General features: G+C 36.0%; 4 protein-coding genes and 1 non-coding gene across 9 annotated transcripts in view; 2 read left to right on the top strand and 3 right to left on the bottom strand.

Annotated features, from left to right (window-relative positions):
* LOC107626700 (probable RNA-binding protein ARP1) overlaps nt 1-663 on the top strand; it is a 3755-nt gene extending 3092 nt beyond the window's left edge. The window contains exons 6-7 of the mRNA XM_021115291.1: nt 10-277; nt 438-663. Coding sequence (XP_020970950.1) covers nt 10-277; nt 438-523 — 354 coding nt within the window. The 3' untranslated portion in view covers nt 524-663. The remainder of the gene's footprint in view (nt 1-9; nt 278-437) is intronic.
* LOC107624325 (granule-bound starch synthase 1, chloroplastic/amyloplastic) lies at nt 866-7835 on the bottom strand. 2 transcript variants are annotated; one of them, XM_016326837.2, is made up of 14 exons: nt 7721-7835; nt 6308-6684; nt 5916-5996; nt 5719-5817; nt 5538-5627; nt 5069-5132; nt 4887-4987; nt 4684-4793; nt 4242-4485; nt 3965-4141; nt 3158-3349; nt 2953-3039; nt 2140-2268; nt 866-1300 (listed from the first exon to the last, which is right to left on the bottom strand). In XM_016326837.2, the coding sequence occupies exons 2-14, from the start codon at nt 6656-6658 to the stop codon at nt 1184-1186; spliced, it is 1842 nt and encodes a 613-aa protein (XP_016182323.1). In that variant the 5' UTR covers nt 6659-6684; nt 7721-7835; the 3' UTR covers nt 866-1183. The 2 variants fall into 2 exon arrangements, with proteins under 2 accessions (XP_016182323.1, XP_016182316.1); XM_016326830.2 differs by having other exon boundaries at nt 7647-7809.
* LOC110269150 (protein MAIN-LIKE 1-like) lies at nt 11072-12067 on the bottom strand. Its single transcript, XM_021116806.1, has 5 exons — nt 11936-12067; nt 11746-11890; nt 11613-11709; nt 11308-11395; nt 11072-11215 (listed from the first exon to the last, which is right to left on the bottom strand). The coding sequence occupies exons 1-5, from the start codon at nt 12065-12067 to the stop codon at nt 11072-11074; spliced, it is 606 nt and encodes a 201-aa protein (XP_020972465.1).
* LOC107624343 (vacuolar protein sorting-associated protein 8 homolog) lies at nt 13945-23619 on the top strand. 4 transcript variants are annotated; one of them, XM_016326847.2, is made up of 20 exons: nt 13945-14068; nt 14161-15601; nt 16036-16347; nt 16474-16713; nt 16831-16948; nt 17009-17166; nt 17265-17904; nt 18118-18182; nt 18315-18416; nt 18517-18659; nt 19241-19296; nt 19406-20061; nt 20188-20378; nt 20476-20773; nt 20877-21164; nt 21273-21382; nt 21520-21850; nt 22239-22646; nt 22725-22971; nt 23184-23618. In XM_016326847.2, the coding sequence occupies exons 2-20, from the start codon at nt 14183-14185 to the stop codon at nt 23207-23209; spliced, it is 5808 nt and encodes a 1935-aa protein (XP_016182333.1). In that variant the 5' UTR covers nt 13945-14068; nt 14161-14182; the 3' UTR covers nt 23210-23618. The 4 variants fall into 4 exon arrangements, with proteins under 4 accessions (XP_016182333.1, XP_020970953.1, XP_020970951.1 ...); XM_016326852.2 differs by having other exon boundaries at nt 14016-14039; XM_021115294.1 differs by having other exon boundaries at nt 13994-15601; nt 23157-23619.
* Nucleotides 24115-24186, bottom strand: TRNAC-GCA. Its single transcript has one exon. It is a non-coding gene; the product is annotated as a tRNA-Cys (tRNA).

Below are 24958 nucleotides of genomic sequence, written 5' to 3' on the forward strand. Positions count from 1 at the left end.
TGGTTTCAGAATTGTTATGCTATCTATGGAGGTCAACAATTCTCACCTTACTACCCTTCCAATAATGGGGCAATAGGGCCATTAGGGTTTATCCCTAATATTTACCCTTTGAATGCTCAATATGCACATAGATATCATAGTCATCAAGGTCATGGTTTTAGGGTTCAATATCCACAAATGATGCAAATTCCAGTTTTACCCCCTAGAAGACCATATGGCTCACCTGGTATCTTGACTTTTCCTCCTTCAATGCCACCACCACCAATTACTAATTCAGGTGAAAAAATATTTTGATCTTTTATGTGTATATTATGATTATTATTTTTTTAAATTTCTGTAATAAAAAATAAAATTGATTTTGAATTTTAATATTGAAAATTTTGAAATATCTTGCTTTAATAATTGACATTGGCTATTTCTATTATTAAATGTAACAGTGACAAGAACTGCTACTAAAAAAACAGAAGTGGCAACAAGAAAAGGTGCAAGTGCTTCAAGACCCAAAAGAACTTCTTCTATCTAAAATTCATCAACTTAATCTCCATATGGATAGAGAAATTATGTGTTGAAAATAATGATGAAGATGAGAGAAGGGTTCAAGGACAAGAAATTAAAGGGTTGATAATAGTGATATATACTTGAATACTTGGTGATATGATTCATCAAAAAAGAGGAGGGACATAGATTATTATTATTATCAGCAACATATATATCAATCAAGGGAATGATTCCAAGAATGATTCAACTTGGAAGAGTTAATTGCTCAAGGAATAGAAAAATGTACATTATTTTATATGAGAATTAATATTGTAATGTTGTGCATGCCACTAACTGACCTTATCCCAATAATACCCAATAATTAATGGATAATTTCAAATTGTTAATTACTAAAAGTTATTATAAAGGGGTAAGTATAGTAGCATCCAATGATACATATATAGTCCTACTTTTTGACAAAAAAATAATTAAAATATGTGAAGATTATATGATGGATAAACGCCGCTAATTGATTTGAAATTAATAAAATTAAACTACTTTTATCAAATATACAGAAAAACCAAAAATGGAAGGAGGAGTATATATAATTCATCAAACTCAGGCTATATATATAGAGTAGGAATTTTTTCCTCATTATATGAAGGAGAATTTTTTCCTCATATATCCTTGTTGATGTTCTTATAAATTATGGAGCTGCAACATTCTCCTTTGCTTGTGGAGCAATTTCTTCTCCATCAATTCCAGGTTCATTGCCAGGAACTCCCAAACTTAAAAGTACTTCCTCCCACTTCTTAGCAGGACCCTAAAAATCCCAAATAAATAAATAAATAAATAAAATAAAATGAAATATCATGTCCAGGTAAAAAATATAGCTTGGATTGTCTCTAATAAAAGCAATATTTATAATTTCAAAAGAAAATAGAATATCTCAAATTTAGACGTGCTCTTTTATAAAAGTAGATACTAGATAGAGCTCTAATTGAACAAGCGAAACCAATATAGGTTGACGTTGGTTTGGTCTTGTTCTATTGCGAGTGTACATTTAAATATGACCATGTTAAATTCGTATTATTTATATATATAGATGAGTTAAAATCCATTTTGGCCCCAAATTTTTGACCGGCTTTAATTTCGACCCTCAAATTTATAGTTATCCAATTAACACCCTCAAATATTAGATTGTATCCCAGGTTTACCCTGTAGCTATCTCCATTAATGGAGATCTGATGCGGCACGTTAAGTTGACAAAGTGTGTATTCACGTGGCACCCAACTTGCCAGAATGGATGTTGTGATGAGTGAATGACGTGGCAAAAGTTGAATGAACTCAATTTCTCCAGCAAAGTCTAGAGGGTTGCAAATTGAGTTTATTCAACTTTTGTCACATTATTCACTCATCACACATCCATTCTAGCAAGGCCACGTGGATATACACTCTGTCAACTTAACGTGCCACATCAGATCTCCGTTAACGGAGATAGCTACGGGGCAAGCGTGGAGCACAATCCAATATTTGAGAGTGTTAATTGGGTAATTATAAATTTGGGGGTCGAAATTGAAGCCGATCGAAAATTTCAGATGCTAAAATGGGTTTCAACTCAGAGATAGATGCTTTATTTTGGTTATTATTTTGATTAGTCACCTTCCATGAAAGATCTTGAGCCATGCAATTCTTGATCATTTCTGTAAAAGCTCCAGTCCCATACACCGCAAGAGCCCTTTTAACGGTCTTGGCAATTGCATCTACATCCGAAGGATCCACAGCTTCACACTAAAACAAAGCACTCAAAATTTATCAGAGGAATATTAGGAAACCAATATTTTTTAGACAATATCAGTTAATTTTTTTAAAATTATTTTGTTTATATTTTAAATTCTAGATCCTAAACTTTAAATCTTTAATCTTAAATAATAATAATAATAATAATAATAATAGTTTGTGCTAGTACTCAAGGACTTGTAATTTAGTCTTCTATTTAAAATTTTGTGAAGGAAAAATATGGAAAAAAATATTTTATTGTTTTCACTTTTTTTCCATGAAATTCTATAAATAATACTGAGAGTAACAGACTCTAAAATTACACTTAGAAACTAATTCATTGGATAGAAAAAAAGAAGATAAGAAACAAAAATAACATAGAGAAGTTATATATGTTTCTGTCCATGTATGTTGCATTGTCTAGAGGCCAGTTTTTTATATAGACTGAAAATTAGGAACAAAATGCACCTTATTAAATTGTGAAAACAATAAAGTTCTGTCTTTTATTTTCATCTCGTATTTTTATTTATTTTTTTCTTCATAAAATTCTGAAAACTGAAAATACAAACTACATGCATCTTAAATTTCCTATCCTAAGATATTGTCTCTAAGTCTAAATACCTGTGTCTCTGCTACCAAATGCAACCAAAGCTAGCATGGGAAATTTTCACATTATGAAATGATAAAAGGTGTTACCTCAACATTGAAGGGACCCATCTGAAATCCTGTGAAACCTTCTTGAACTGTGTCAACTAATCCACCAGTTGAGGCAACAATAGGTACCTAGCATATAATGAAAAATAATACAAAGTTTAAGAAATATATATATATATATATATATTACCTTAATGATTGGATTAATAATAAATATCATAGCAAGTAAAATTTAATTTAATCATACAGTTCCATAGCGCATAGCTTGTAGTTGAATAAGACCACAAGGCTCAAATCTGCTAGGAACCAATAGAAAATCAGCACCAGCAATGATCATATGAGCTAAAGGAACATTGAATTTTGCAACTCCTCTGGCCTTGTCTGGGTATAATGTTTCAAGTTGTTGAAGCTGTTTCTCCATTTGTTTCTTTCCTGTTCCCTAATAAGGCAATATAGGAATAACACTAATACACCATACGGATACGGAGATACGGTAATATTACAAGATATAATACGATTTTTTGTATAGCATATAAAGTTAAAGAAGTAATTATAGGGTGTTTATTATTCACATGAAGATATCTTTATACGAAGATAAAAGTTAAGATGTTGATACATGTTATGTTAAGCAGTTTAGTCAAACATGTCAAAACTATTTAATAATTTTTAGCTATCATCTTTATATGAAAATATTTTTACGTGAATAATAAAATCAAAACTTATTCAAGTACAAAATTTTTTAAAGTTAGCATGAAAAACAATCTAAAGGGTAAAAGCGTTTTTGATTTGTGTCAAAACTATCCCTGAAAATTTTTTATTTTGTCCCTAACATTTTACATTGAGGTAACATCTAGGGACGTTTTTGACACAAATCGAAGACGTTTAGGACAAAATTAAATGCAACTAAACATTAAGAGTATTTTAACAAAAATTCATAAATATTAAGGAGAAAAAATATAGTTTACCCTAATCAGAAGTATCAATGAAAAAGGGTTGCATATTATGTCACATTGATTTTTTTTTAAATAAAAAATAAGAAAAGAAAAGAACTTACAAGGGCTACTATCTGAACATTCTCCTCAATCAATTGGGGAATAGCAGCTACAAGAATATCAGAACCTTTTTGTTCTTCAAGCCTACCAATGAATCCAATGAGAGGAATGTTTCTATCTATTGGCAATCCAACTTCAGCTTGGAGAGCTTCTTTCAAAATATATTTTGCTTCCAACACCTAAATTACAAGACTTTGTAAAGGATTTTTCATATCTTTAGACAATCTTCTTATGATCCATACATAACAGAGTTTAAACACAACTATTTCCAGTTATTACCGTTGAAGTGTCGTATCGGACAGCAATATATTTATCGGTGGACGGATTCCACTCCTGCACATCCATGCCATTGACAATTCCAATGATGCCGGTTCGGCGAAGGATGTTGTCCAATTCAACTCCTTTGTCAGGACCTGAGACTAGTTCTTTAGCATAGTATGGACTAACAGTTAACACCATGGATGATTCTATGATTGCAGCTTTCATCCAATTAATTTTCCTTCCTATTACTGGTTTAACATGTCTGCATGATTAGATCAATATAAGTAGTTAGAATTTGTAATTGGATACAATGGTAACAACTCATAACTATTGAAAATCACTAAGGTTTTGACAGGTATTATGTTAAGTAATTTAGTCAAATATATGAAACTATTTAACGATTTTCAATTATGATCTTTACATGAAAACATTTTCGACTAATTACCAATATTAATCATACCCATCAATGAAGTCAAATGAGCTTTTAAATTGGTCAGGGAGATTGAGAAGCGAGAAGTCTTCGAATGCGAATCTTCCTTGGTAAGCAATGTTGTGGATACAAAAAATGACCTGATAAATTGTAGCATTCACTGAAAATGAGTTGATTATCAATGCATAATTAAGTATTAAGTAACTAATTAACCAATGTTATTTAGACCTTACTTTTGCATTCTTATAGATGCCTCTTGATTGGTACATGGATTTCAGGTAGCAAGCGAGAAGGGCCGTGTGCCAATCATTGGCGATAAAAATGACATCTTCGCCTACGTAAAATATAAAATAAAATAAAACAAAACATCATAATTAAGGATCTTATGCTGATTGATTAAGAACTTAATTCTTACCATATGGCCCAGAAAAGTATTTATTGCTCTTAAGATTCAGAACCCTTGGTGCTTCCAATGCTGCCTACAACATTGAAAATATGGGAAAAGTAGGAACATAAATTAAACTAAGACATTTGAATTCAGATTTAGATACAGAGACATTAGATTAATGTAAGATCTTTCATGTAAGGTAGCCTTGTTACACTTATAAACTGCTTATAACTGATAAAAATTGAGACAAAGAGTAGATTTTCCATGGCGAATAATGTGTATCTTTTTTTAAACCATCAATCTCATCCCAAATTAAAAGTATGTAGGATAAAGTTTAATAATGTTAATTTCGTCCCTAACGTTTTAAAACAGGTGACAGATTAGTCCTTTCATACAAATATCCATACATTTTGCGACGAAATTATGACTTTCAAATCTGAACGGACCCTTAATCTATAGTGTTTATTTTTTTGTCAGAAAAGAGATATAGAAGTACCTGGCAGAACAAGCTAAAACGTAGTTCATTGTCTTGGTAATCTTCCCCTGCATAAGGTCCATAAACTTTGGTTCCGGTTTTGCCCCAAACCTTCAAATTTAGTCCTTAATAAGTTCTTGAATTTCCCAACATATTCAGAGCAGAGTATAAGGGAAAAAAAAATCAAGGAATATTTTCCAACCTTCTCAAGAAACATAGGGTGATCGACGAAGACACGATCAACTCCTCTTTTATAGCAATGGAAGAACCGAACCTTTTCTGTTCTGTCTCCTACTTTTACCTGTAATAAGAAAAATCATAATGCATTTAGACATAGAAAGAACACAAACTTGGTGAAAAACATGATTCTTCATCATATTTTCAATTCTAGGATTATACCTCAACTTGAATACTTGTATCCCATGCATCTTTGTACTGATCATATCGCGGCGTGATTGTCATAACTCGATGTCCATTAGCCTAGACAAGGATTAATTAGAGGTAGTCTTGCACTCATTGAACCCCAAACATGCCAATCAGTGCAAAAAGCTAATGTTATAGGAAAGAATTAAAGCTTTTACTTTGGTTATTGACTTTGTAATCACGATTCATCTTAATCCTTGAATATTTCCAAATGAGATTCGTCTCGTCATTATAGATCAGTTGATGTATCACGTTAAATAACATGGTCAGACCACATGTCATTTCACGTGACACATCAATGAAGTATAATAATAAGACTACAATGACCTACAGAACATAATTCAAGTGACTAAAAACAAGAAGCTTACTGCCAATGCTGGTGGCAGACCTCCGATTACATCGCCTAAGCCGCCGGTTTTGCTCCAAGGAGCAACCTCAGTTCCCACAAAGATCAAAGTCATTCCACATATGATAACACCTTTAGGCTTACCTCTCTTGCTTTGAAGTCCCATCCTCTTTGATTTTGCTGCACTAACTTTAATTTGGGTTCTGTTCAGAATCTCATCCACTTGGTTCAAGACTCTTAGTCCATTATGATTGTTGGTGTGCTTTAGTTCCATGGGTGACACTTTAGACTCACATGAGAAAATTGGTCCATGGGAAACATATGATGAACTTCTTGAGACTAAGTTGCTTGAAGCAGTCATCATTGTTGCCATCTTTAATTCCTTTGATTCTCAAGAATCTGAAGGACATCAAAGATTCCATCAAAATTAGAATGAGTATCAAAAAGACGAGCCAACCCGTGTACGCTTGACTAAAAACCTTTTAACTCGCGAGTTATATGAGCCAAGCCAAATTGACCTCCTTCTAAACGAGTTGTGATTTTAGTGGCTCAACTCGTCCATTTTTACGAGCAATCCGAGCCGACTGCTTGTTTTGAGGGCTCTAAGCTGCGTTTGTTTATAGAGACAAGCACTGAGACAGGGACACAGAGACACAAAATCGTGTTTGATAGAGGAAACATGGAAAGAGACATTGTATCCAGAGAGACTGAATTCAGTGTATTTTGTGTCCATTCTAATAAGAATGACACGAAGACACTAACAATGACACAATTTATTTTTCATTTTTTCTTTTATTATTCTTGTTAATTTTTCATAATTATATTTTTTATTATTATATTTTTTATTTTTTCTTTTGTGTCCACTCTAAGAATAAATTGGATTTTTATAATTTTGTGTTTCTGTCTTTTATGTCTTGTTCTCAGTGTCTTGTCTTGTCATGTTCTCATAAACAAACGCAACCTAAGAAACATTCACCATCATAGTCACTCATTTTGAGTTGTAACATTTTCATGTTGTATGACAAATTAAGACTCAGGTCAAAAATGCTTATTAAAACACACATTCAATGCTAATCATTACATGTAAATATTTCTAATCATTACATGCAAACAATGCTAGCCATCATCCCAAAATCTCAACACTATTTCATTATCTCTGAACTCAAATTACTGTGTACTACTAAATCTTCACTAAGTTGTCATGATTTCAAAGTTCTTAGCTATTAGATATTCAAGAATGGAAGCTAATTGAGGAACCATTTGTTCCTCATAAAACTCTGTTCAATTGAATGAACATTGCCCATTAACAGAACTTGAACATATAATAATACTCAAACATGGAATTGGAAGTTAGCACTAACCAGAATATGAAGCACAAAGAGAATTTGAGGGAAGCAGAAGATAGAGGTAGTTGAACTCAGCTTCAAGGACTAACCTGAAGTTTCCACCATTAACGCAGAACAATTATTAATTAATATTATATTGTGTATTTTATTGCTTCTAAACGATTCACATGAGGCTGCAACATTATTTATAGTGTACTTCTTAGTACAGTAACATGCTTCTATATTCCACGTGGCAACCTTAGAATAATTGTGGTGTACTACATTGCTTTTGACGCCTCAAATATTACTAGAGGCTTAAATCATTTTGAAAAAAAAAAAGAAAAAAATTGGGGATGTTTCTAATTTTAGGGACCAATGAATAAAAATTGGAATATGCCCTCGTGTAGAGTAAGGTCAATTTTTCGTTTTGGGCTTTTTCTCTGTTTTGATAGCAACATTTTTCGGCTAATTTTTTTGGTAATGGATTGGAGAGGTGTATAATGTATAATTATGGAGAATTGGTGTATTTTTTATGGATATGGAAATAATTATTTTTTTTAATTAGAAATTATAAATCAGAGATTTAAATTTGGGTAAGGGTAGAAAACTGAGGGTCAGATTTTGGGTAGAGTAAAAAATTGAGTCTCGATTTTTGGGTAGAGATAGAAATTTGAGGATAAATTTTGAGTAAAAAAAAAAACATTCAAAATTTCCAAATCGAAGAGTCCGATTTGCATGTTTCAAAAATTTTTTAATGTTAAAGCACAAATTTAAAGGTTAAATTTGTAAAAAAAAAAAATTTAAAAATTAAAAATCACAAAAATATGCTAACTATCCACGTTATTTTTACCAACTACACTCCAATACAAAAAATAAAAAGCGACATTTTTCATTGGAAGTTTCTCTAATTATTTTTACTTTTTTAATTGTTATTCAACTGCTCGTATACTTGTCTGTCTGTGATTTTTTTAAACACAAATACAGAGACAAATACATGAAGTAAAATTATAAAAATGGGACCGAGGTAAGAAAAAATAAAATAATAATGTTATAATATACATCACTTTTGGTTAAGTAATTTTTTTTCTGCCATGATATTTTTTAACTTGCTAGATCAATTACTTATTTGTCACAAATTAAAATTTTATTTAAAAATTTGTAGTTATTTATTAAATATTTATTTAAACAAATAAGTACAGTAACCCAGATGAGTTGGTTTTTCGGTTAAGTGTTTTTGATAGAGCTAGATAGATGTAGCATGTTATGAATGGTGATAATAGATAGAACTTAGAAGCACAAAAGAGGTAAGTTGGGTGGATAAGTTTGAAAAACTTTGGTTTTCCACAACAACTTGGTGGAGACATATCCATCTATGTATACCCAAAGCACCCAAATGTAACAGAATGGACTGGTCCCTAACTCAAACTGAAGAACTTGTTGGTAGCGTTTGTTTTGAGGTATTGAGACAGAGATTGAGAGACTGAGATTCAGTATCGTGTTTGTTAGTTCAGAGACTGGTACTAAAATTTCTGTTTCTGTCTCTAAAATTTCAGTATTTCAGTACCTCCAAAAAATAGGGACGCAGGGGACTGAAATTTTTAGAGATGGAGACTGAAACTTTAATAACATTTTATACCTAAAATACTTTCATTTCAATTAATTAATTCCAATTTTATCCTTTGTGCAAATTAAATTAGAGTTCTATTCTTGTTTCAATTCCTGTCTCCCATTTTGCACCAAACAGAATACTGAGATTTATTTCAATCACTGTCTCTTAGTCTCAGTCTTTCCGTCTCTGTCTCTCCACTAAATGCTACCGTTAAGTTTATGGTCCAAAAAATAAAATATTCTAATGACCAAAATAAAGAAAAAGATAATAAATGAAGTTGAATTGATCTAGTAGTTAATTCATTTATCTACTTAAATAAAGGGCAAAAAATAGAAATAAGCCAATAGGGGGGAATTTACACAAATCAGCCAAACTGAAAATTGCTTCACGAATGAGCCAAAGCACATTACTATATAATTCGAACTAGCATAGTTCGAACTACAATAACACATAATTCGAACCGAGTAAGCTCGAATTGCTTAGAAAAAATTCACACTAATTCGAACCAAGATGGTTCGAACTAAAAACACACATAATTCGAACTAGGTGAGTTCGAATTATACAAGGAGAAGCTTCCCAAAGTAATTCGAACCATGTTGGTTCGAATTACACAAACCATATTTCGAACTAGGCTGGTTCGAATTAGTGAGCACCAGACCTGTATATATATGGTTGTAAACGTGAGTTGCTCTCATTAGAGGGTGTAAGATGGCTAGTGAGGAGAGTTTCGTAGTGTTGGTTCACCACAAAGGATCGATTAAGAGGAAAACTCGTTCCGGTGTGAAGTTCACCGATAAGGATCCTCTCTGTATTATCGTGAGGCCTACGACGAGCTATGATGACCTTGTTAGGTCTGTACTGATGAAACTTGGTCTGGAAGGTGCGAAGCGGGTTAAGAAATTTTTCTATCGCATTCCAATCACGGTGCTCCAGGAAACCGTGAAGTATGATTGTTTCACGATCGGGAGTGATGAGGACTTGCAAGTCATGTTTCATTGTCGCCGGCAGTTTCTGGAAGTGAGGACACCAGAACTGTTGGCAAAGTTGGTTGATGTGGTATCCAGCTCAGGGGATTCGAACCGGAATACCACCACTTTAGCCACAGCAGCCAGTTCTAGCTCCAGACCTGTCGTTGCTTCTTCGTCCGTCCCTGCGTACGAGCCACCGGTCCAACCTGTCGCCTCCCCTTCTTTCGCTGTTGATCTCAATGGCAGCGTAGGCGACGAGGTCAGAACAGGAGAATTTCTGCCGACCTCTTTACAGTGCGCTGCACCGCTTGGGGTTGGAGATGGATTGTTGGGTGATGCAGAGGACGATGACGTCAAGTCGGATATGATTGATGATGACAGTGACGATGATATTGGAGCGAGTAAGCCTGCCGGGGCGGGAGGTAGTTCTAGCTCTGGCACACAGCAGTATCTACCACATTTTTCCTCTTTGGACTTGGATGCCATGAGGCAGGAGGGGGTTTCTGGGCAGCCTGTTGGATTTGGAGCTAGAGATGCGGAAGGGACTGCTAGTCTGACAGAGTTCCAGGTTGGTCAGTAATTTCAGGATAAAGATGAGGCCCTGTTAAGTGTGAAGACTTACAGCATCCGCCGAGGGATACAGTACAAGGTAGTGGAGTCTGACTATCGCCGGTATGTGGGCAAGTGTTCTAAGTTTGGGAATGGGTGCACATGGTTGATTCGGCTGAGTCTCCGGCAGCGCAAGGGCATTTGGGAGGTCAAACGGTACAATGGACCTCATACCTGTCTTGCCACCTCCATCTCGAGCGACCACAGGAGTTTGGATTATCATGTGATATCGGCGTTCATTATGCCAATGGTTAGGGCTGATGCATCCGTCAGCATCAAGGTGCTCCTAAATGCCACTCTATGATGGCAAAGTATATCAGTGACGTCACAGACCGCCACAACGCCGTATGCCGAGGCTCCAAAGCCTCTGGATGCACAACCTGAAGTACCTCGGGGCTACTATACGGCATCCAGATAAACTGCACAGAGAACTCAACATTGTCAGGCCAACTCATGCACCCAATTCATAAAGTTTGGTTAACTAAATAAACTTAGGCAGTAGCGTACTCACCTCCCTGTCCTGTAACATGTCTATCATCAGCCTCCACATCTGCACTCTAGGACCCTTCTCGCTACCGAAAGGGTTGTAACCTGACCACCTGCATCTCACATGTGTCTTATGGCTAATTAAATGTGTGAGAGATTTGTAATACATTATTAATAAACATGGAATTAGCTATGTTAAATTGAAATAGAGAAGCCAGAATAAAGTACCTCGAGGCCAACGGCCAGCTGAACGTGTCATACCCTGCAGGCCTAAACCTAGGAAAGCGCCAGAAGATCCAGGACTGAAGTAGCTATAGTGGGCCCGCTAACTTGACCACATGTCTGTTCGCCACTCGGCACATACACCAGTACAACCATGCCAGTGCTGCAGACCCCCAGCTGTAGGTACCCATCTCATCAAGCCTACCTACGTAGGGAAGCCATCTGATGTGAATGCGGTTACCGGACTTGTCGGCAAACAGCTGCGTGCCTAACAACATCATGATGTAGGCACGAGCAAATCGCCGCACAGTCTCCTCATCGGCTCCCTCGGGGCACTCTCCAAAAGTCTCCTGGAACCAGCTGCAGTTTACTGCGTACTTCTGAACCTGGCTCGGAGGAGGAATCACTCCAAGCAACTCCTGGAACCACACCCAAGCTGGACGGCCACCCTGGATGTATATCTGGAAATCTGAAAGGCAGCCGCTGACATAACGCCTGTCCACTGGCAACCCCAACTGGTATGCCACGTCCTGAAGTGTGATCGTGCACTCTTCGAACGGCATATGGAAGGTGTGCGTCTCCGGACGCCAGCGCTCGACGAAGGCACTGACAAGGGCCTCATCTAACCAGAACTATCTATCGTTCAGCCTCGCAAGATGGTATAATCCGGCCATCTGCAAGTACGGAACGTATCTCTCATCGAGTCGCATGCCCTGCTGCCGCCGCATGCTCCTGATGCATCGCTGTGGCTGCGCATTACATGCACCACATTATTAGAACCAACTTGATAACCAATGACAAAAATAACCAATATATCAAACCACTAAAGGAAACCGCTAACAGAATCTACATGCAAAACCAATATATCAAACCACTCTGAAAACCACATGCTCAAACTGCTAACATAAACCACAAAGAAATCCACTTATGTCAAACACATGCAAAACCACTATCACGAACCGCTTACAAAAGCACATGGTCAACCACTTCCAATACCACCAAAATAAACCGCCAAAGTAAATCATCAACAAAACCGCATACAAAAGTACTAACAAAACCAATACTAAAAACACCTTACCTAAACCGCCAACAAAAGCACATGAATAAACCACTATTATAAACCGCATAAAAATACATTAACGAAAACCACATGCAAAACAACTATCATAAACCACACAACTAAACCACTAACATAAAACCACTAACATAAAACAACTAACATAAACCACTAACATAAAACAACTAACATAAACCACCAACTAAATCACCAACTAACCCGCATGCAAAACCTCTCAACTAAACCACTTGCAATACCACTACGATTAACCGCTAACATAAACCGCCACTAAAATCGCATGCAAAACCACTAACTCGGATATACCGCTAGCACGAAGTTTTTTATGTACTAACCTCGTCGTTGATGACCCCGCCTATATGAGCAACTCCGTCCAACCAATATAACCTTGTCGGATCATCCCCCATTGGCTGAGTATTCCGTTCAAGTCTTTGTCGGATCGAACCCGGGTCGTTTTCTCTGGGATTTAGTGGGGTATGAGGATGGAAAAGTGATTCGAGTGGGGCTGATTCGAACTCCTTTTATAGCTGCAAAACGTGTAATTCGAACCAGCCCAGTTCGAATTACTACTCGACGAAAACTTTTACTAATTCGAACCATGTAGGTTCGAATTACTTTGTGAAGCGTGCAAGTACGTAATTCGAACAAGCCTAGTTCGAATTACTCTCAAATCTAGTTCGAACCATATTGGTTCGAATTACATTCATCAAGTGTTATATCCTAATTCGAGCTACCCTGGTTCGAATTATGTGTTATTGTAGTTCGAACCATGCTGGTTCGAATTATATATTAATGTGCTTTGACTCATTCGTGAAGCAATTTCAATTTTGGCTGATTTGTGTAAATTCTTTCCTCCCTTGGCTTAATTCCGTTTTTTGTCCTTAAAAAAATATTGGAGGTTTAAATCCCACTTTATACATATAACAATTTATTGACTAACTAAAAACTCTTAAATATAATACTACTTTAATTGGATAGCCAAATATATAATACTACTTTAATTGGATAGCCAAATATATTGTCTTACTTTAATTGGATAGCCAAATATATAATACTACTTTAATTGGATAGCCAAATATATAATACTACTTTAATAGATTATAAAAAAAAGGGTTTAAAATAAAAAATGTTGCACAAAATATCAAATAATCTCATTTTTATTAACAGAAAATATTAACTAGACAAATGTAAATAATAATATGTCAATATTTTTTATCAACAAAAATGGTGATTTGAGGATTGATTTTGTTTTTTTATGTTTTTTCTCCAACATCATATTTGTAAAATGAAATCTAAATGTCAGTAGTTTTCGTAAATGTAAATAATAAATTATTTTTTTTGGTGGAAAATTTTTTTTATGACATATCTGAAAGAAATTTTTTACAAAAAATAATCTAAAAGTATTTTGGAATTTGGATACAAAGCTGAGGAGGTTGATCATTAACAAAGAAGGAAGCTGTGTAAGTTTCACTGAATTTGATTATGCTGTGTAAGTAATCATGTTCTTCTTCTTCTTCTTCACTATTTCAGTATATTGTGCTGAGAAATTTAAAAATTAAAAAAAAAAAAAATTGAAATCAGAATTGTGAAAGTTGCATTGCCAATGGAGCTCGACATCCACTCCTTCCTCCCTTCCGACGAAGAAGATGACGCCGCCGATCACCACCGCCGCACCGTCGACGACATCCTCAACGACTGTTCATCTTCCTCTTCTTCTCCCTCTCCTCCTTCTTCGCCTTCCACTTCTTCTTCTAAACCCTTCCACCCGCTGCAAAATTCCCAAACTACCCTTCCGATCCCTCAATCTCATCTTCATCAGTATAATTCAGCAAGACCCGCTTCCTTCTCTCGGGTCAAACCTCATGACCCGTTTTCCAACCGAGTCACGCGCCCGCCGCCGTTTTCCTCGCTGCTGGGCGGTGTTAGGTCTAATGCCAAGCCTGGAGCCGCGCTGGCGGCGGCTGCAGCAGCTTCTAGATCCGTCCCGACGCCGCATGCCGCGGCGATTAAGTCACGGAGGAGTTTGCAGAAGCTCGCGGCGTTGGGAAGTGGGGAATTGAGTAGTTCGATCGGTGGAATTGGCGATGATTCTGATGTTTCTTCTAGAAGTGAGTTGGGAGAGGGGACTAGTGACAGATTCGAGGGGTTTGAGTCTGGTGTGGTTGAGAAATTCGATGAGTTAGAAAGGAAAGTTGAGGATTTTAGGGATCATAGTGAGCGTAGCGATGGTGTTGGTGTTGTTGATACTGAGGTTGATGTTGGTGCTAACATTGGGGTGGAGAATGATTCTGAGAAGAGGGATTTAGATGAGGTTGACAATGAGAATGATGATTCTGAGAAGAATGTAGTTAGTTCTGCACCTTTTGACCATGATGATGATGATGTTGATAAAGAGAACGAGAAGAAAATTGATGCAACTATTATTACTAATGTTGTTGTTGATGATGATCTTGATGTTGGTGAGAAGAGGATAACTGAGGATGGATTGAAGAGTGAGATCATTATGGTAAGAGAAGAGGTAGTGAATGATGGTGCTTTTGTGGAAGAGAGTAAGAGTGAGGTGAATGATATTGTAGGTGATGGTGATGGTGATGATGGTGGTAGTTTGGTAAGTGATAATGTTAGTGAGTTGGTTGAGGAGAGGCTTGAGGAGCTGGAAAGTAAAACGGCTGCTAAGATAGCAGAGAAGAAACTAGAGTCTTTGAAGAAGCCGCTTGAATTGGCGGAAGAATTGGAGAAGAAGCATGCTTCCACTGGTATGCATTTGGAAGAGGGCGCTGCTGCGCAGCCTATGAGACTAGAGGGCATTAGGAGGGGCTCCACAACACTTGGATATTTCGATGTTGATGCAGATAATGCTGTCACTAGGGCCATCTCTTCCCAAGCATTCAGGCGGGAACATGGTTCTGCACAAGTGTTGGCAGCTCATGCCAATTACATTGCAGTAGGAATGGCCAAGGGACTCATTGTTGTAGTGCCAAGCAAGTATTCCATTCATCATGCTGACAGCATTGATGGAAAGGTTGGTTTCTAATCCGGTGATGCTTTATTTTATGCTACTTCAAGTTCATTGCTCAATGAATCATGGAGGTTTACATTTTTTTCTTGCAAATATCTAGTGTAATATGCTAAATGATCTATAACTTAGTTAACATTTCATTTCTGTATTTTAACATCTAAAATTTCTATATTGGATTTTATGTGAGAGCAGATTCTATCAGTTTTTGAGCTGAAATATTGGAGTTGCTTCCCATAATGAATGAAAAGTTAATATTGCAAGACAAAAGGTTTTATATGTATATTAAAAATAAGAATTAAACTAATGAAAACAAATTTTTCGTAAAGATTGAGAGATAAAAAAATACTGGTCATGCTTTCCTATACGCATTTGTTTTATGGTAAGATTTGAGTTCAGGCGATAATTCCATTTATCAATATATTTCATTTCCTTGTTAGATGTTGATGCTTGGTATGCAAGGTGATCGAACACATGCTCCTGTAACATCCATGTCTTTCAACCAGCAAGGAGACCTTCTTTTAGCTGGTTATGGGGATGGTCATGTCACAATTTGGGATGTACAGAAAGGTGTAGTGGCAAAAGTTATTAGTGGAGAGCATACATCACCGGTGGTACATGCATTTTTTCTTGGACAGGATCCTCAGAATACTCGTCAATTTAAAGCCGTCACTGGTGATTGTAAGGGTCTGGTTCTCTTACACAGTATCTCAGTGGTCCCTTTGCTTAATAGGTTCACCATTAAAACTCAGGTAAATGGAATTTGTTATCCATGTGTAATGTATATAGCGTAGTATTATCTAGAGGACTTGTGAGTTAATTTAATATTCAATAATCTCATGCTTCTGTTCTTTGTGGAACTTGTATTAATTCTTTAGTGTCTTCTTGATGGGCAAAAAACGGGCTTGGTACTGTCAGCTTCACCACTCCTTCCTGATGAATATAGTGGTAGTGCGTCACCTTATTCCCAGGGGAGCACCACAGCCGCAGCCAGCAGTATAAGTAGTATGATGGGAGGTGTTGTTGGAGGAGATGCTCCTTGGAAACTCTTCAACGAAGGCTCTTCTTTGGTTGAAGAAGGTGTCGTTGTATTTGTCACACATCAGACTGCTTTGGTGGTATGAAGCTCAGATGTTTGTGCTGATTCCATGTACTTTTTATACTTTAATTTTTCCTTCATCTTTGTGGAGATCCTTTGTGTATCGTCTACTGAATATGCTAAATCTTTGTTATAGGTACGACTAAGTCCTACATTGCAAGTTTATGCCCAACTTTCTAGGCCAGATGGAATTCGGGAGGGTTCCATGCCATATACCGCATGGAAATACATGGCACAAACATGTAGTTCTGCTGGTATGGATTCATTATGTTATATATCATGTTGACTTGTTTCTAAAGATTCCTCTCTTGCAGAAAATACGTCGGCTGATGCTGTTGAAAGAGTATCGTTGCTTGCAATTGCCTGGGAAAGGAAGGTTCAGGTTGCGAAATTGATAAAATCTGAATTGAAAGTATATGGAAAATGGTCTCTTGACAGTGCAGCCATAGGTCTGGCATGGTTAGATGATCAGGTACTAAATCATCAATTGTCTTCCCTTTTTCCCTTCCTTTATCTCTTTCCTTGATGTTTAGTCATAAGGGTATTTAAGAAGATTTTGATCTTCTTCAGATGCTGGTAGTTCTCACTTCAACTGGACAAATGTATCTATGTGCCAAGGATGGAACTGTGATTCACCAAACAAGCTTTGGTGTAGACGGTATTGGAGGCGATGATCTGATTTCTTATCATACTCACTTCATCAATATATTTGGAAACCCTGAGAAAGATTATCATAACTCTGTTGCTGTAAGAGGAGCTTCTATTTACATACTTGGTCCGATGCATCTTGTTGTTTCCCGTCTTCTTCCCTGGAAAGAACGTATTCTAGTTTTGCGGAAAGCGGGTGACTGGATGGGTGCCTTGAACATGGCAATGACTCTTTATGATGGCCATGCTCATGGGGTTGTTGACCTTCCTAGAACCTTGGACGCAGTGCATGAGGCCATAATGCCCTTCTTGTTGGAGTTGCTTACATCATATGTTGATGAAGTATTCTCCTATATTTCAGTGGCCTTCTGCAATCAAATTGGAAAACTGGATGAATCGAGTGATTCAAGTAGCAGAAGTAATTCGGTGCATTCTGAGATAAAGGAGCAATACACACGCGTTGGTGGAGTTGCTGTTGAATTCTGTTGTCATATCAAACGGACAGACATCCTTTTTGATAAAATTTTCTCGAAGTTTGTGGATGTTAATGTTCAACAGAGAGGTAACTTATTGTCTTAGTTTTGTCTGGTAAAATGGTAGGATATCTAATAAAGCTTCTATTTTCACTTCTTATTTCTCTCTTTTTGTGCACAAGCCTCAATAATTCTTTTGGTTAGTGAAAGATCAATAGTTTGTTGGCATGCTCTCACATTTCAAATACATTCTTTTCCTGTTCAAATGGATAATACTGCAAATATTTTTAATATTTTTCTAGAAACATTTTTGGAGCTTCTGGAGCCATATATTTTGAAGGACATGCTTGGATCTCTACCACCGGAGGTATTAGCTCATGTCAGGCTTTTTGGCACAGTTGGATATGATACAATAGCAAAACTAAGTTTTGGCTTTTGAATTTTCATTCTTAATTCTTCTAATACCTTTCTTCTTTGTATTTCTGTCCCTCTTCTCAAGATTATGCAAGAACTGGTAGAGCATTATAGTGCTAAAGGTTGGTTACAGCGGGTTGAGCAATGTGTACTTCACATGGATATTTCATCATTGGATTTTAATCAGGTTGTTGTTAGCTCTTCTAAAACCTCTTTCCTTGCCCTTTATTTCTTCTATTGGCCTAACTGTCTAACTGTTGAGTGCTTATATTTGATACATTGTTTAGGTGGTCAGATTATGCCGGGAGCATGGCCTGTATAGTGCCCTGGTGTATCTCTTTAATAAAGGACTAAATGACTATAGGGCACCTCTGGAGGAGCTCTTTGAAGTCTTACAAAATAGCCAAAAGGATAGTGCTGTTGCACTTGGGTATGTTACATCTGTCGTTTTTAATATATTATTCTTGTTTGCCTTCACTCTATCCATGTAAAACATGTTGATGCAGAACATTTGTGGACTTGAGAAATACAAAGATCTTGTCAATAGACTTATACATTTTCTTTCAAAAAAGACATATATAAAAAAAAAAGTTTTGAGAAATGTAATTATCATTTATGAGTTGTAAAGTTGTCTTGATGGCAATGTTAGGAACCTAATTAATCATGGAAATATCTCTTAAACATTACGATTGAAAATGTTCCTCCTCCTTGTCAAACATCCTGTGGCAGAATAACGTAACCATTTCAGTATTTCTTTTTCACTGGTTGTGCCATTAAATAAAAAGGATCTTCTATTGAAAAATGAAAATATGCCTTTCTTATTTGAGCCTAGTTCTGATATTCCATTGGCCTTCAAATGCTAATAAAGTGTCTAGGCTTACTTGGTGGCTGTCTCTACTCTCTAGTACGTACAAGTAAACTGACAGCAATTTATTTACTACATGTAGGTTTGTTTCTGCTTCTAGCAGGTGATTAAATATACTTTACTTCTTTTGCCTCTTGTTTTAACAGGTACAGGATGCTGGTTTACCTCAAGTACTGTTTTACAGGTCTTGCTTTTCCACCAGGTAATTATTTTCTCGGTTCTTTTATCTTATTTCATTTTATTTGTCGTCTCAATTAAATGTATTTCAATAGTTCTCGCTAAAGATTATCCCTCCCTTCATATATTTACAGGCCGTGGAACTATTCCTCCTACACGCTTGCAATCTCTTAGAAAGGAACTTGTAGAGTTTTTGTTAGAAGACTCTAATGCTTCGAAATCACAGGCAAAATCAAACTTAGTTGCAAAACAACCCTGTCTGAATGTATATCTTCTCTTAGAGTTGGACACTGAAGCTACATTAGATGTCCTTAGATGTGCGTTTGATGAAGATGAAATTTCAATTACTGGTTCATCTTCACTGAACTCGGTTGATCAATCCATTGAAGAAGCAAAAGAGGAAAATGGTGTTACTGAACATCAAAGTACTTTGGTTCAGAACACAGTAGATGCTCTTGTTAAATTAATTGATATGAAATCTGTTTCACCAGACACGACCTCTACCAGTGGTGATGATGGGTTGAAGTGGCCATTGAAGGACATGGGTTATCTGTTTGAGTTCATTGCCTATTATGTCGCTCTCCAAAGAGCTAAAATCTCAAAGGATGTACTGTGTCAAATATTTGAATATTTGACATCAGAGAGGTACTCTGCAACAAATGTCTTGGTTCATGGTTCAACTCCAAAAAATAGAGAGAAACAAGTGCTTGCACTTTTGGAAATACTGCCTGATTCAGACTGGGATTCATCATATGTACTAGAACTTTGTGAGAGAGCTCAATATCACCAAGTGAGTACATGGACCCTTTTGATCATATTAACCTCTTGTTGCCCCAGATGTTTAGGGGTACCAAATATTAACTTTTATCTGGCTAAGTAGTTATTATTTAACCATTTTATTTTTGATGGGTTTTAGGTTTGTGGATTTATTCATTCCATTAGACATGAGTATGTGGCTGCACTGGATAGTTACATGAAAGATTTTAATGAGCCTGTTCATGCTTTCTCCTTTATCAACACAATGCTCTCACGGTTGACTAACAACGACCATGCTACTATTCGATCAGACATCATATCTCGAATTCCTGAGTTGGTTGAACTAAGCAGGTGATCCTCCTTTATGCTACATTTATGATTTATTTATTTCTATTTATCTTGCCTAATATTCCTTGTTTACATTTATTCCTTTTTCAATTGCATGCAGGCAGGGCACATTTCATATGGTTATCAGTCATTTTAGTGATGAAAATTCTCGTATCATCACTGAACTTCACTCTCATCCAAGAAGTCTGTTCCTTTATTTAAAGACACTCATTGAGCTTCACTTGTTTGGTACCCTAGACTTGTCTAATTTGAGAAAGGGTAATCTTTCTAATGAAAAGCCAGTTAAGGATGACTCACAAGTACTAAGTGATTATATAGAAAATATATCTAATTTCCCCAAATACATTCGTGAAAATCCTATCCATGTACCGGATGATCTGATTGAGCTTTACCTAGAGGCGAGTACTTGTACCAATGTTTTTTCTTTGACAAGATAAAGTGATTTTTCTTATTTTATTATGATTAGTTGTGGTGGGAACTTACCTTAGTTTGGTTTTGCAGTTACTATGCCAGTATGAAGGTGGTTCAGTTCTCAAGTTTCTTGAAAAGTTTGATAGCTATCGCGTGGAACATTGTTTACGCCTATGCCAACAATATGGCATTATAGATGCTGCTGCATTCTTACTAGAAAGAGTTGGTGATGTGGGTAGCGCTCTTGTACTTACGCTCTCTGATTTGAATGATAAGTTTGTTGAAGTTGATGATGCTGTGGAAGCTGTAGTCTCAAAACGTTCCTTACGTGGTTCTTCCCATACAGAAGTTTTCAACGCTGTCTTAAGAATGAAAGAGGTTTGTATAGCTGTTTCTGGAATCTTTAAAGACGCAACTGTGTTGGTTTTGCTTATATATTTGAGGGGTTAAGTAATCTAACATGTTTTATGGTCATTAATCCGACAGGTAAATGACATGCTCAATTTACTACGTGCCTGTATTGGTCTGTGTCAGCGGAACACCCCTCGACTAAATCCTGAGGAGGCAGAAGCTCATTGGTTTAAACTACTTGACTCGTAAGATTAATATCAATATGTTTTTCCTTTTTGCTTATGTTTTTATTTATTAGTTGATTTGTAGCTTAGTTACAAAGTGCTTAATAAAATGAAAAGTTCTATTATTTGATATTAACTACCTTTCGGTTATCATTCAGATTTTGTGAGCCATTTATGGATTCAAATGTTGAAGAGAGAGCATATGAAAGAAAACATTATTTTGGGATGCTAGATGGACCGGAAAATTCACTACTGGATAATGAAAGCTATAAGAGCAGATGGAAAATCTCTAAGTCTCGTAATGGTCATATAATGAGAAAACTGCTAAGCCAGTTTATCAAAGAAATTGTTGAGGGAATGATCGGTTTTGTTCACCTTCCAACTATCATGTCTAAACTGCTTTCTGATAATGGAACTCAAGAATTTGGGGATTTCAAATTTACCATATTGGGCATGCTGGGAATATACGGCTTCGAAAGAAGAATTCTGGTAAGTTAAACATGTTTCATATTTTTAATTGGATCCTCTTATCAAACTCTACAAATGTATATGCGTCTCTCTGTGTTCACTGAAAATTCACTATTGAAGGTTCAAATAGAATTTTGTCAAAAGTTGCTTCAATAAACATGGCAATATGTCTTCAATATGTGTTTCAAAACTTCCATTCTTTCTTGTATTTGTGGGAAATTCATTTTGTACTGAAAAATTGTCTTAAACTTGAAGACCTACATCAGTTTTTTAATGGATTTGAATATTGCTGAGAAAGTTGCTTGTTGCATTTTATTATCACATTTGGAACTTCTCGTTACTTGCATTATGACCTTAAATCTTGAGGTAATTAATCAAAATCTCGTCTTTCTGTTTCTTCTGCCCTTAGGATGCCGCGAAATCCTTGATAGAGGATGATACATTTTATACTATGAGTTTACTCAAGAAAGGGGCCTCTCACGGATATGCTCCGAGGACTATACTGTGCTGTATTTGCAATGGCCTGCTTACGAAGAACTCCACTAGCTCTGGAATTCGAATTTTCAACTGCGGTCATGCAAGTCATCTACACTGCGAAGGTTTAGAAATCGAGTCATCAAGAAAAGGATCTATATCTGGATGCCCGGTATGCATGCCTAGCCAGAAACCCCAGCAGTCTAGAAACAAATCAGCCATCGTTGACAATGGCTTGATCAGCAGATTCTCTACAAGACGCCAACCCCCACGTGGAAGCCCCATTCCTCCGCATGAAAATGATTTAGCAGAGAATTCTTATGGACATCAACAGATATCACGGGTATTTACACACAGATCACTATATATCAAGGTCATGAACTTTCTGGAGATTTTATTAACCTTAGTGTTGGTTTTGCAGTTTGAGATCTTGAACAGCTTGCAGAAAAATGAGAGATTTATTCAGATAGAAAACTTGCCTCAATTGAGGCTTGCCCCACCTGCTGTATACCATGAAAAGGTAAATAAGGTGATAGATTTTCATGCCGGGGAAAGTAGCAGTAGTAGTTCTGCAGTTTTGGAGAAACAAAGTAGAAACAACAAGCAAAGCCGGGAGCTAAGAGTTAAGGGTTCATCAATCAGATTTCCCTTAAAATCAACTATATTTGGTAAGTATAATTTTATTCAAGAAAACCAGGGGCTGATTGGTGCCTATTTTTACTGTTTGGTTTAGTATAATTTTGTTTTTTGTTTTTTTTCACAAAATCTTAAAAATAGAAATTATTGAAAGTGAAAATAGAAAATAAAAATCGAAACCAAACGTGTTGATTTTACTTTTTGCTGGTGTTTTAAGATTTCTAACATGGGAACCTGTTTGCAGGCAAGGAGAAGAATAATAAGAGGTGATTTCTATTTTTTTCAAGGACAGAGGGAGCAGTGTTTTATGTGAGACAGAGGTTTAACACTAACCAACTAACTGTACAGGCTAACATTAGATACATCTTCCCTTTTAGTTTTGTCTATAAAGCTTTGGATTTCAGTAGTCGCTTCAGGAAGACAGGAACCATTATTATTCTTTTTGTATCTTATTCTACTTTATGTACATGCTACTAACTGTTGTAACCACACACACAAGGTTTTATGTGTATGCTGGAAAGGTCATTGTAGTAAGTGTGAGATATATTCTAATGTGATGAGGGAAACTTTTGATTCCTCTCCTTATTTTGTAACTTTCACACTTTCCTTCCTCCTTTTGCTTGGATAAAAAAAAAGAAAGGAAAAAAAATAAGAAGAAGAAGAAAGATTCATTATTGACATATATGTAAGGCTTTTGGTTGGGTTGATATACCCCTTTTTAATGTTCAAAGACCAATGTTCAGCCAGAAACTGAGTTTAACTAATTAAACTTTCCTCAAACAAACTAATTCATTAATGTTTTTCTTATGCGCCAGATATCAACATTTTGTAATTATAAAAGAGTGACCCCTTTTTATATTTATTTTTTCCTCTCATAATAATCATAGTTTTAGAAGAAAAATCAAAAGGAGGAAAACAGAAAGAGCAGTCATTTACAATATCATAATCAAACCGGGGAAAAGGGGGTAGGATAATCAACAAATTAATCAGACATTCTTAAACTTGTAATTGTCTACTTACAATGAGAGATGAGTGAATGTAGCAAAGAAAAATAAAGGCAGGCATCATCATAGAATACCATGGAAGAAGAACAAAATTGTAATAACTTAGAAGAAAAATAAAGGCAGGCATCATCATAGAATACCATGGAAGAAGAACAAAATTGTAATAATTTTAGGGCCCAACCGGGTTCGAACCGGTGACCTCTTGATCTGCAGTCAAATGCTCTACCACTGAGCTATGGACCCAATGTTGTTAAATAAAAAGACATTAAAATTCTTATAGGAAGTTAAGATCTTACAGAATTGTTGTGATTATGAAAAGGACTTGAAAGATCCATTTGCATTGCCAGGTCGACAGTTAACAAGGATCACATGATCATGCCATTGCACTCCATTAGCTTTATTAATTTAGTTCAAGCCACCCTCCCAATTTCTAACATTGCCTTTGTCTCTATCCTTAAAGTTCATGATCACACATCATTTTACAGCGACCCTTGAATAGTTGCAATTGCAAACCAGTCAAATATTTTATCCGTCAACATTAGTTTTCTCTTCCTAAAATATAAATGCATGTCCTCATATTGTCTATGTAGAATGAATAATGTTGGTCATTATAGGATTTAGGAATTTCCACAAGAAATTACCAAAATTTGAAGCAATCCCATATCATAATCAATTCCTTTACATTTTGCTCCAATGTTTTTGGATGTGTGATGTAATAAGAGAATTCATACTACACTAATATAGTAATATCTAAGTCCTTCCCTAGCTGAGAAAATAACAAAGGACGTTACATATTTGTATAAGAAATTTCACTTACATTCAAATGCCTTTTCCCAAGTTCATACCTCCTCAACCATAAGATTGCAAGTTTATTATTTTATTATTAACTTATTATGTATCAAATTTATATAAAATTAACTTACCAATAGGCTTATCCTCTTGGTAACTAGAAAAACAAAATAATTAATATAGGGTTGAGATTTATTAGAGTACTTTTTATAAAGTATCTTTTCTT

This window comes from Arachis ipaensis, chromosome B02 (genome assembly GCF_000816755.2).
Source record: "Arachis ipaensis cultivar K30076 chromosome B02, Araip1.1, whole genome shotgun sequence".
Taxonomy (NCBI): domain Eukaryota; kingdom Viridiplantae; phylum Streptophyta; class Magnoliopsida; order Fabales; family Fabaceae; genus Arachis; species Arachis ipaensis.